At 43.9% G+C, this 13,138-nt stretch overlaps 1 protein-coding gene across 9 annotated transcripts in view; it reads right to left on the reverse strand.

The window, feature by feature from the left end:
• Window positions 1–420: 420 nt before the first annotated feature.
• ZNF75A (zinc finger protein 75A) overlaps window positions 421–13,138 on the reverse strand; it is a 58,841-nt gene continuing 46,123 nt past the window's right edge. For 8 of the 9 annotated variants that reach the window (XM_058711364.1, XM_058711365.1, XM_058711362.1 and 5 more), the window contains 4 exons: window positions 12,596–12,687; window positions 12,173–12,299; window positions 10,161–10,271; window positions 8,245–9,991 (listed from right to left, as the gene is read on the reverse strand). In XM_058711364.1, coding sequence (XP_058567347.1) covers window positions 9,396–9,991; window positions 10,161–10,271; window positions 12,173–12,299; window positions 12,596–12,687 — 926 coding nt within the window. In that variant the 3' untranslated portion in view covers window positions 8,245–9,395. Of the gene's footprint in view, window positions 511–8,244; window positions 9,992–10,160; window positions 10,272–12,172; window positions 12,300–12,595; window positions 12,688–13,138 lie in introns of those variants that run through there. The other variant, XM_058711369.1, reaches the window with a different exon arrangement.

Here is a 13,138-nt window from a genome sequence, read left to right on the forward strand (position 1 = left end):
GGGAATACTGGTGAGGCGTTCTAGGAGGTAAGCATTACCATAATACCAGAAACTAGGAAAAAAAAAAACCTGCAAGAAAAAAATACCTATAGGTCAGCATCCCTCAATTATATGGATTCAAAAATACTCAACAAGATATTACCAAATCAAATCTAACAATGTATAATAAGAATTATACAGTGGGACTTATTCCAGGTATGCAAGGCTGGCTCAATATTCAAAAATATATTAATGCCATTCCTCACATCAACAGGCTAAAGAATAAAAATCATATGATCATATCAGTAGATGTAGAAAAAGCATTTGACAAAATCCAGCACCCATACATGATAAAAACTCAGCAAACTAGGAACAGAGGGGAATTGCCTCAATCTGATTTTAAAAACTGCCGAAACACCCTACAGCTAATATTATACTTACTTGTGAGAATCTAGAAGCTTTCCCATTAAGATCAGGAACAAGGTAAGAATTTCCCTTGCATCACTCCTCTTCAACATCATACTGGAAGCCCTATATAATTTAATAACGATAAGAAAATAAGAGATATACAGATTGAAAAAGAAGAAACAAAATGTTCTTTGTTTACAGAAGACAAGATCGTGTATGTTAAAACTCCAAAGAATCAACAACAACAACAAAACTCCTGGAACTTATAAAGCACTTGTAGAAAAGTTGAAGGTTATTAGGTTAATACATAAAATTTAACCACTTTCCTATACACCAACAAGGAACAAGTGGAATTTGAAATTAAAAACAAAATACCATTTACATTAGTAAAATAATAAGATGGCTGAACATCTAAATACCAAAAACATGTACAAGGTATACATGAATAAAACTACAAGATTAAAGAGATAAAAAAATAAATAAATAAATGGAGAGACATTCCATGTTCATGGATAGGAAGAATCGATAATGGGATGTTACACAAATTAGGTGAAGAACCATTAAAATTCAAATATAAAGGGCTCCTGGGTGGCTCAGTCGGTTGAGCCTCCGACTTCAGCTCAGGCCACGATCTTGCGGTCCGTGAGTTCGAGCCCCGCGTCAGGCTCTGGGCTGATGGCTAGCCCAGAACCTGGAGACTGCTTCCGATTCTGTGTCTCCCTCTCTCTCTGCCCCTCCCCCGTTCATGCTCTGTCTCTCTCTGTCTCAAAAATAAATAAATGTTAAAAAAAATAAAATAAAATAAAATTCAAATATAAGAAAATGAACAACCTAATTAAAATAATGGGCCAAATATCCGAACAGACACCTCACCAGACAAGGTACACAGATACAAAGATGTTCCACATTACAAGTCATTAGGGAATTGCAAATGAAAACAAAAACACTGGGGTGCCTGTGTGACTCAGTTGTTAAGAGCCTCACTTAGGCTCAGGTCATGATATCACAGTTCGTGAGTTCGAGCCCTGCATCAGGATTTTCACTGACAGTGCAGAGACTGCTTAGGATTCTCTACCCCACCCCAGCTCTCTCTCTCCCTCTCCTCCTATCCAACTTGAGCACTATCTCTCTCAGAAATAAATAAACTTTATTAAAAAAATAAAAAAAAATAACACCATGCAACCATCAAAATGGTGAAAACCCCAAAACACTGAACACAACTGTCGGCAAAGATGTGGAGGAACAGGAAGTCTCATTCATTGCTGATGGGAATGCAAAATGGCAGAGCTTTCCTGTTACTCTCCTGAAAATCTCAGACCCATTTGAGCCTGAGAATGGTTAGAAGAGAGGTTGTTTTCAGGTACTAGACTGTGTACAGGAACAAGAATGATTTTGGAGGGCAGAGCATCCTGGTTAACTCTACAGAAAAAAACTGGGTTTCTTTCTGAAAACAAGACACCATCCCTAAGAAGGGATTTCTGGCCCTTGGGGAGATAGGCGAGATAGCAACATTTAGTCAAGAAAATACCACTTCCTGAGATGTAACTGCCCCACTCTCTCTTTCTCTTCCTTCTAAGACGGTGAGGCTGACATGAGTGGTCAACATAGTGTTGCAATGGAGCGCCAGCAGAGTATCTCAGAGAGCTGAAGGGGAAGAATGCATAAGAAGTACTTAGTCAGGAGCCCTGACTCATAAATTCTGTTCCCTAACTGCATGGACAAGAATTTGATTTCTTCCTGGACATCTCATATTCAAAGGACCTTGTCATATCTGAACTAGGAACCAGAAACCTTCCATTGTCTTCATGCATCTTCTCCAACATATCTTAAGACAATCACTTTCTGCCATTTGCTTTATATATCTGCTCTCAAATGGGACCCATGATCACTGTTCTTCACCCCTCCTGGCAAGTAGGGTAGATGAGATCCTGTAAGGTGAGCTTTGAAGTTGAAAGATGTTATACAAGGTTGGCCCTTCACTATAGCCTGGTATCACTGTCCTCTGTAAACCTGAAGTGCCCTTCTCTGATCCCGTTTGTAAAGCACTTTTCGCCATGGCAGATGTTGGAAGCTATTGAGATTGTTCTTGGTAAAACGTTTGGATCCTTCAGTAACTATGGAAGATGCCAATCACAACTGCTCATTTGACCCTGAAGAAGTGAATTTTTCTGCCAGGCCCATGCAAAGGAATATTCTCTAAGTCATCTTCTTAAAGGAGAATGCACAGGTCCTAGTTCTACTGTCTGCAGTAGGTAGCCATGGGACCTGAAGCTTCAGCTTCCAAGATTGTGTAATAATGATGCCTATCGCACTAACCAAGAAGCCACGTGGAGTGGAGGAAAATAATATTAAATTGTTGAGTCAAGTGTTGCGGGAACTAGTTCTGTCCTATTAAACCAGTTATCCTCCCAGGTTCCTATAATGGTGAAAGGATTAACTAGATCTGTGTTCCCCAAACTGGTGTTCCACCAAACAATCTTGGGAGTCGTTAGGTGGGACTTCCATACACGACAGCATCACCACAAGGGCCTCCAACTCAAACGGGGCTGGTATTCACTGCATGCTTACGCTCCTTTCCTTTGACCTACCCTCCGCCCCCCCACCGCCTCCCGGCTTAGTTTCACACTACACTTAAATGTAAATGCTCCAAGTCTTCCTATAACAAAACATTCACTTTATTCTAACCCACTGTCCCCTAAATTTACTTGGATGAATAATACTTTTTGTCATGGAACATCTCTGCACATCTCAAAGTGTTCTCTGAGTACAAGTTTGAGGTTCACTGATGGAGCTAGATTTGTAAGGGCCTTTCCACGTCCTTCTGTATGCATCGTCCATGGCAAGAACATCTCGAGGGCTTGCAAGACTGCCAGGTCTGTGTGAGCATTCGGGCCCTTGTTACCAGCAAGGCAAGTGGTGGAGAGCAGACATTGCAGGGGTTGGACCAGGAGGGGAGGCAACCTGAGTGGAGGTGATTTTCCTGCAGTGTACATGGAATATGGTCTGCCTATTCCAGGGTGAAGATCCCTGAGCTTTGGGTTTGGGCATTCACGAGGATAAAATGATAACCTTGGATATTCATAGGTCCCCAACATATAAGTCTCTGTGTGATCCTTCAGAGCACTTCATGCTTTCTTCCACCTCTTCTGGTCATGTGCAAGACCAGGACTCATGGCCATCACACATCAATGCAGCACTCGATACCTCAAGAAGAAAGATTACTGAGCCAGGGGATGCCCTGAGTAACCAAAGCTAATGGGCAGGTGGACATGGCATTTTCTCCTCTTTGGTATACTTTCATTCTTGTGTTTGTTACATATGAGATTGTGTTAGTTTTATGCTTGAACTTAAGATTCAAGGTTGCCGAAGACAGACACAGCCCCTCCCCTCCCCATGCTTATATTTTTATGGGAGAAGACAGACAGAAACAAGTAAACAAACCAAATAACTCTCAGTGGTGATACATGCTACGATGGAAATAAACAGCGCTCAGACTGGTAAGAGTAGATAGGACTGGTACATGAGTAAAAGGAACAGTGAGCCTTGTGTGAGTGTGGATTTGAAAATGTGGGAGTTTGGAGAGATCATAAAAGAGAATATTGTAGAAGTGCCTCTTTTAAAAAAAAATGTTTAATGTATTTATTTTGAGAGACAGAGAGAAAACAAGGGGGGATGGGGACAGAGAGGGAGAGTGAGAATCCCAAGCAGGCTCTACGCCTTCAGCGCAGAGGCTGACCTGGGGCTCAGTCCCACGAACCATGATATTGAGACCTGAGCCGAGATCAAGAGCCCAATGCTTAACTGACTGAGCCACCCAGGTGCCCCTGTAGAAGTTCCTCTTAAGTGAAAAAATAAGTTTGGAAATACAAAATTCATCCTCTCTTTTAAGGATAAATAGCTATCATGAGGGCTAACACTCCCTCACCATAAAGGATGAAAGAACTGTTTTAAACAAACCTTTATCCTAACTCTTCTCTGTAAATTATTGCTCCTTAAGCTACTAATATTTTTTTAATTTAACTTTTCTCAAGTGAAACATATTTTACTTGTACCTTTATGAAATATTAGGGATCCTTCACTTTTTGTTTTTCTTCAAATGCTTTGACACTGTTCCGTTGTTCATACACATCATGGACAAATGCTTAGTGTGACAATTATGATGTTGGAAATCCATCCTTTGCTTAAAATATTCAACCTTAAGCGTTCTTACTAAGTTTTCCCTTAAAGGTGCAGGGTACCCAAATACTATAAAGCTTAATATATTGTGTTAGTGCCAAGATCAGTGCAACTCCACAGTCATCATCCTACCGTGGGAGAAGGGAGAAGCGATTCTGACAGTTCTAAACCTGAAACTCGGAGCTGCTCAACCCCCGTCAGGAGACACAGATGGAGGGCTGCTTTTTTTTTTTTTTTTTTTTTTTTTTTAACATTTTTTATTTATTTTTGGGACAGAGAGAGACAGAGCATGAACAGGGGAGGGGCAGAGAGAGAGGGAGACACAGAATCGGAAACAGGCTCCAGGCTCCGAGCCATCGGCCCAGAGCCTGACGCGGGGCTCGAACTCACGGACCGCGAGATCATGACCTGGCTGAAGTCGGACGCTTAACCGACTGCGCCACCCAGGCGCCCCGGAGGGCTGCTTTAAAGCAAAGTGCGGGTGTTCTCACATGCGCTGAGTCACACAGGAGAGCCTCACACATGCTGGACTGCAGAAAGCTGTTCTGCAACAACAGCCCGATTATCACTGCCCACAGGGGATTCATACACGGAGGAATTCCTGCACAGAAGGGACACCGGCAGATGCTTCAACAGCACTCCAGCCTTGCTCCCCACTGAACCACACAAGAAAGAAATGATAAAGGTGACAAGTGTGAGAGAGATTTAGTGACGACAATATGCTTTTGTCCAAACAGGTTTTGGAAACAACCCTAGAAACACCAAGTGTGAACAAAAAGTTCAACCTTTCCTACTTGAGGACACTCCAGAGACTCCATTCAGGTGAGAACCCGCAGAAACAATGGGAGCCCTTCAGCAAATAATCCACTCTGCACACCGGAGGGGAGAGCCCAGAGAGAAAAGCACTAGGCAGTCTTGACCCATGACACGCGTGCAACTGGCCAGGAAATGCAGAAGGTGGTCGGTGAACACTGGTCTGTGCAGTGACTCGATGATTGGAAAGGCCTCTATGGAATTCAAACCACCCGTGTTATGTCAACTGTCCAGGGCGATCTGATCGAAAGGGCTGCCTAGCATTCTTGCTCTCATATTCTCCGGGGGAATGAAACACTCTTCTCACGGCTCCTTTAAAAGCTGATCACCCCTAGCACCTTGGTTCAATTCCAAGCTCTCCTCTTGTCCTTCCCCTCCAGCGAAGACAGCAGAGGTTCTCAAGACCACCTTGAGGTTCCAGATGGAGTCTCCTAAATGGCGGGGAACACTCTGGGTCTACCATGGACCCCACACTGTGGCCACTTAGACCAGTGCAGAGAGGAATGAGGATTTCAGGGTTACACCGGTCAATGATCCAGTTCTCAGAACCAAGCAAGGAACCATTATAAAGCTGTGACCTGAACCAACTGAAACACAGCAACTTCTGGACTGTCCTAAAATCATTTGGCTATATTTCTGAGAGCCGTAATTGGCTAAGCAGACATTCCCGACAGAGGCTTCTCAATTGAAATGTCCCGCTTCTGCTTTCCTGCACAACCTTCCTTCCAACTATCACCTTAGTCCAAGAGGGCAGCCACCTTCCTCTGTACACCAATCAGGGCAAATTTGCTTCTGCCCTAGATCGCGTGTTTTTTTGAGACAAAACTTACATACGATATGAGAGGGATAGTTACCAAACAATTCCTTAAAGCCTACTGCACTCACATGAGGAATGAAAGGCAACCCATCCCCTCTCTGTCGCCCATCGATCAATAGAAACGTATCTTATGCACATAAACACTGGAGCACAGGGGAACAGAGAGCAAGGATAGGGGAATGAAGCCAGAGAGGCAGGGAGAGATGGTTGCCTTGTCCACTTGAAAAAATGACCAACCTGGATTGTCTCAGGTAAGAAATCAGTCCTTTGCTATCATGTAAGCTCCTCAGTGTGCCCACCAGTGTTACATTGGCTCAGAGGAAGGCAGATTTCTGTTGAGGGTCAAAGTCCACATGGAACGACACAGAAAAGCTTCCGCAGCTCTAGTAGATAGCTGCCTCTATTTGTATGAGCCAGGTTATGCTGCAGAAACACACGACACCAACACCTCAGTGGTTTAACAAAAGTTTATTTCTCATTCCCATTAAGTCCATCACAGGTCTGGGCCATGCTCCAGAACAGCTCCTCACCAAGGGGCCAGGGGGCGGGGCGCTCAGACTACTTGGACCCTGTGGCCCCTTCCTGTGTGGGCTTCCATGATCGACGCAGACGAGCACTACCGAGTCTTGCACCAACAATGAAAGGCTTCAGCCCAGAAGTGAGGCCTCTGCTCATAACCCATTACCCAAAACCACCTCGTGACCCTGACTTCAAGTAGCAGAAAACCACAACCACCCTCTCTACTCTTCACTAGAATACGAGTCCCGTGAGAGTGGATTTCCAGCTCTTTTGTTCACTACTATCTTCTCAGTCTAGAACGGTGCCTGGGCCCACGAGAGATCCCCATCAAAGTGAATGAATGTAGCACCAGGAAGATGTCCACATGTATCCCGGGATGACACAGTACCAGTAGTCGAAGGATGAGGGCGTTGGGTAACAGCTATGCAGACGGGAGCTTCAGAGCTGGCTGTGCTTACGAAATCATATTTGAATCATCTTGAAGAAAATAAAGTCTCATTGAGGGCGCTAGACCATCATGAGACTTAAACCATAAAGCACTGCAGTCAAAGACCAAATCAGCTAAGCACTATCACTACCAGCAGTGCTCAACTCCTGAAAGGAGTCGCCAATAGCCAGAAATGCACCTGCTTCCTAAGTGTAGTCAGTCTGCCCAGTGTATCATGGGGAGCAGGGGAAAGGGAAAGAAACGCACGGTGAGCATCTACTACTGGCCAGGCTGTGGGGTGCTTTTCCTTCACCAGCCCCTCTAGTCACCAGAATAACCTTGAGACGAAACACAGTTTTCTTTCACAGAGAACGTGGAGGCTTAAATGTTTCAGTAACGAATCAAGCCACAGGAATGTCTTATAAGCTAGAAACAGACACAACACAACATCATCCAGTCTGGCCCTGCAGGGATAACACACACAACCATCCTGCAAATCCTACCTTCAGGCCTGACTCATTCAGCTAAGTGACAACCAACGGACGTACCAACTATAGGGTCCCGAACACGTCCCTGTAACCAGACCTTAACTTTACAAGCCTTAACTTCATCATTTATAAGCCATTTGGAAGAGATCATTTAAACCCTTTCCTGATACTACCTAAAAGCTCTAACAGGAATACATGTGAGTCATTGTTGTAGATAAGAGTTTCGGGAAGATCCACAGTGTATAGAGATTTTCAGTGATCTATCATTTATCACCTAAGGCTGTCGTTAAATGCTGTGTGCAAAACAGAGACCTGTATACCCTGTCTGACTGATAATAGTTTACAGTGTAAGACAATCAACATGGATGTAGATTCAGCCAACCTTACCCACCACTCAGCAGTTCCCGAACTTTCCTCTTGGGAAACCAATCTTCAGCCACACCCAGTGAACCGCTTCCTGCCTGCAGCACACACTCCTTCCTAAACCTAACCCTCTGCTTTAAAACCAAAAGGCAAATTAAGAAGTAAATAAAAACCTGAGTTGATCCTGAACTCCCATAAATTTCCCTTTAAGCCCCAGGAAAGTTTTAATATTCATGGTTGACATCATCAGAGGGAAAGGTCTATAGTTTCTTTTATTGCAGACGACTCTTCTTTACATGGAATATATAACATGTCTAAAAATTCCAACCCGTTTCCATACAATCTTATTGATATTGGGTCCTTTATCAACCACTACAAATGAGAGGTATAAATTAGTGCACTGGTCCTTCTTCTGACAGATTCCCTACTGGTGAAATAAATAGCATTTCATCACAGTAAAAATGGGGCTAAAAGGATTTAAGAGCTAAGTTGCTAAAATATTTAAGAAGGAAATCAGGGGCACCCAGCTGGCTCAGTGGGTTAAGCATCCGACTCTTGACTTGAGCTCGGGTCATGATCTCACGGCTTGTGAGTTCAAGCCCCGCATCGGGCTCTGCACTGACAGTGCAAAGCCTGCTTGGGATTCTCTCTCTCTCCCTCTCTGCCCCTCTCCACTCACACGGTCTCTCACTCTCTCAAAATAAATAAACTTTAATAAAAAAAAAAAAAAAAGGAATTCAAATGATGTCCAACTCTAGGAACAGGGTCCAATGACAAGGGAGAGGAAGAAAATCCAGTGTAGTTCTTGGATAATTCAACAACAGAACTCATTTTTGCCCCATGGGACTCTTGACATTGGTAAGCCTACTACCTTGAAGGCAATGGTACACAATTAAACAGGCTGGTTATTGCTTTTTCTTTTGGAAGACCATGCTACCGATGTTTCTCTTGTATGTGTTTCAAAGTCGCTGGAAAATCAATGCAAAACCAAAAAGATGATCACAGAAGACTGATTAATTCAGAGATGTATTTGCTATTTGAAGGTGAATTTGCTGCCAGGTACAATCACAAAATAGTTATATTCCTTACGCAGAATGTTCTTTGAACATCTTTCTTGCAAGGAATTCCCTGAAGATTTACACGTAAAAACGTTAACTGGTACAAAATTAACGCATCCCCTGCAGAGTCAACCTTGATTCTTTTCTGAGAAACATGTTTATATCACCAAATTTTCCATTGATGTAGAATTATTCATGCTTCATAATTTTGTATTTTTTCATAAACATCAGGGCTCGGCTGTACTTGGTGAATTTCCTCTTTTTGGAAGAAGTAGCAGCGTCCATTCAGTGGTGGTGTTTCTGGTGTGTAATAAGGCTTGACTGCCTGCTAGCTTCTCATGCGGATGCTACATGTGGGTTCTCCGGTGTTTAGTAAGGTGAGAATTCTGACTGAATTTCTTTCCACATACATAACACATAAAGGGTTTCTCTCCAGTGTGAGTTCTTTGGTGTGTACGGAGATTTGAATTTTGACTGAAGCTTTTCCCACACCAGGAGCATTTGTATGGTTTTATTCCTTGGTGTATTGATACGTGCTTATTAAGATCTGATTTCCCTCTAAAGCTCTTACCGCAATGCTGACATTTATACGGCTTCACTTCAGTGTGAATTTTTTTGTGTTTAGTAAGATCAGAGGTAAGTCTGAAGTTTTTCCTACACTCCTGGCATGTAAAAGGCTTCTCTACTGCACGGGCTTTCTTGTGAAGATCCATAAGTCTCTGCAGCTCATCTTCCCAGATTGAAAGTTCCTTTGTTTGGTTCACTGGAAACTCTTGGTGCCACTTCCCCATCCTGTGTGTATCACCATGGTTTTCTTTGCCTGTTGTTTTCTGGGGAACTTTTGCTCGGGCCTTTTTTGGTACTATGTCTCCTGGTGCTTGTATTTCCAAATCAGAAACACATATAGGCTGATGGTTTTCAGTGTCACTTTTGTGCTTTATTCCTGTCAGAATAAACGGAACAGTCAGCCCACTGCACAGCAGAGCAAAACAACTACAGGAATGGAGAGGAAAATCCAATGATTTTGACTACAAAATACAGACAGAATTTAAAATGTTAAGCCCTGCGAAGGTTGCTATCAAGGCATTTATCCTGTCCCATGGTGTATTTACCTGTAGGCAGCTCTCCAGGACTGTCCTTGAGCTCCGTGGACCCTTGAACCCATGGCTCTTCCCCTTGCTCTAGATACGAGATCACCTTAGGTTTGGGGAGCACAAACAATGCTGTGAAATGCAAAAAGTGAGATCAAGGACTGGCAACTCGACAAAGGTCCACCAACTCCATACGACTCCAGGAAGAGTAAAGGGCAGTGTACAGCGCTTTAACCCAAGGGTCACATGGGTAGACTCTCACACCCGCTATCAGGTTAACATGGTCCTCCATCTGCGGGTGGTACACAAGTGGACACGGAGAAATAAACCTAAGCTGGCTCCACGGAAAGGCGAAAGGGCATGGGAATCCACCCACAACGCCCCTCTCCTGCCACCGAGACCGCCCCATATTAAACAAGATGGCACCCAGCCCGAGAGGCTGCAGGGAATACAGATTCGTTCTATTAATTCTTTAGGATCCGCCCGAGTCTGGCAGAGCCAGGTGAAGGGCAGTGGGCTGCGTTACCACACGCACCAGTGATTCCTGTCATGGGAACAGTAAGTGTTTACTTAGCTCTTGAGCACCACGCACCGGACAGGGAAGCTTTTTCCCACTCTTAGAGTTCACCGGTTCTTGTCCAGGTGGAAGAAACAGACCAGAATCCCTCAGTGAAACTTTTCTAATTATACACTGCCAAACCGGGAAGTGTGCATCACTCGGTCATTCAGGCAATGTGTACTGACTGCCTGTCGTGTGCCAGGCACTCTCCTTGGGCTGATGATACAGTGGTGAGTAAGTCAAAGCACCCCGGTCTCATGGAGCTTACCTTCTACTGGGAGAACGAGACAAGCAAACAGCAATCAACAAAGCGGTCAGCACGTGATAAATGTTTTGAACAAAACTAAAGCAGAATAACTCAGCATTTAAGAGTCTGCTCCTCTGGGGCACCTGGGTGGCTCAGTTGGTTAGGCATCCGTCTCTTGATTTTGGCTCAGATCATGATCTCATTGTTTGTGAGATCAAGCCCTACATCAGCCTCTATGCTACCACAGTGGAGCCTGCTTGGGATTCCCTCTCTCTCTGCCCCTCTCCCACTCACACATGTGCTCTCTCTCAAAATAAATAAACTTTATTAAAAAAAAAAAGATTCTGCTTCTCTGAAGCTATTTGAGATGAGGTCGTATGGAAGGCCTCTTTGAGAAAGTGGTATTGGACCAGAAAGGTAAAAGGGAGAGATTTAGTATGTGGCACAAAATGTGCCAGGCAGAGAAAAGGGGAAGGTAGAAATGTGCGTAGGAAGTTCAAGAAACAGAAAGATCAGTGAGGATCAAGAGGCCTGAGCAAGGGCACAAGTGGCAGGAGACGAGGGCAGGGAGGTGAGTAGGGTCAGATCCTGGAGGATCTGAATAAGCACTTCAGTAAGGTTTGGATTTTATTCTGAACGTGATGATAAGTCATTATAAGGTGCTGACACGGGAAATGTCATGATTTGATCAGTGTTTAAAAGATTCTGGCTGCTGTGTGGAAAACACAGAGTGGGAGGGCAAGAATGGTGGCTGGCGTACCAGTCAGAAAGTACCAAAGTCAGTCTGGTTAGACATGCTCCTAGGTTAAACCAGGAAGCTAAGAGCACAAGGGAATGAGACGTGGTTGTACTCAGGCTACACTGTGAGGTCTAAAGGACACGGATACGTTAAAATGGGGTACAACATAAGATCACCATAAAGAATGACTGTATGCTCTTTCCTTCTAGGAACCGGGTGAATGCTCTTTACTGAGATGAGAAAAATATGAGAATAGATACGGGGTAGGAGAAAGAAAAATAAATCAAGAAATCTACATAAGATAAGGAATTTGTACTTGCAAAAAGCCCTCCGAGTGATTTGGATTTACCTCTCCCTTGTCCACACATTATCTAGTTGAGAAACAACCAGTTACTAGAACACAGCCTCTCACAGGAGTACATTCCCAGTAAGCAGAGAATTTGACAGTTTACTTAATTTCTACCCAATGGGAAATGGAGATTCTTTACCTAGAGAGATGACAGTCTCATAGTTTTCCCGCATGACATCATTGTAGAGGGCCTCCTGAGTGGGATCCAGGAACTCCCATTCTTCCTGGGAAAAATACATGGCCACTTCTTCAAATGTCAACAAGCTCTAAGGAAGAGAATGGGCTTCAGCTCAGAACTTGCCACTAGAGAAGCAGCCCTACCATCTGGCCCACGGTAGACCCTGGGCACTCAAGGAATCAATAGCACTTTTTTTTTTTTTTTTTTTTTTTTGTATACTGGGAAGGCAGAAAGGAAAAAGACAAGGGACCATCAATAGACTAGGAGGTGCCCAGGTCCCCAAGGAGAATATCAGGGCTAACACACCTGTGAGCACCTGCAGGGCAGTGTGGGTCATGGGCAGCAGGGAAAGGCAGCCCTCAATGGCTGGACTGCACAGCTCACCTGGGATTTAGGCAAGACGAGCTCAGGTGCCACTGTCCAGTCTTTGGCGTTTGTCTTCTCAGAAAAGGCTAAGATCTGATGAACAGGCACAGCTGTGGGTAGAAAAAAGGCAGAGAAAATTTCTCACTACTGTGAACATCCTTAACTCATTTCCAAAAGACAAAAGATTCTCGGGTGCCTGGATGGCTCAGTCAGTTAAGCTTCCGACTATCAGTTTCAGCTCAGGTCACGATCTCAAGGTTTGGTGAGTTCGAGCCCTGCACTGGGCTCTGCGCTGATGGTTCAAAGCCTGCTTGTGATTCTCGCTCTCTCCCTCTGCCCCTTCCCTACTCACAGTCTCTGTCTCTCTAAATAAATAAAAAAAAATTTTTTTTAATACAAAAGATTGTTTCTTTTAGAACAGATGGGATACGTTTACAAAGTTAAGTGATACCTAGTAGTGACCTTCTCATAGTAAACAAGAATCAAGCATCTACTAATCCCTGAATCTGGTTCCCCAATAGGCTATCTTCAGTATTCACGAAGTCATTAACAGGAAATCTC

The sequence above is a fragment of the Neofelis nebulosa genome, chromosome 18, assembly GCF_028018385.1.
Source record: "Neofelis nebulosa isolate mNeoNeb1 chromosome 18, mNeoNeb1.pri, whole genome shotgun sequence".
In the NCBI taxonomy this organism is placed as follows: Eukaryota; Metazoa; Chordata; class Mammalia; order Carnivora; family Felidae; genus Neofelis; species Neofelis nebulosa.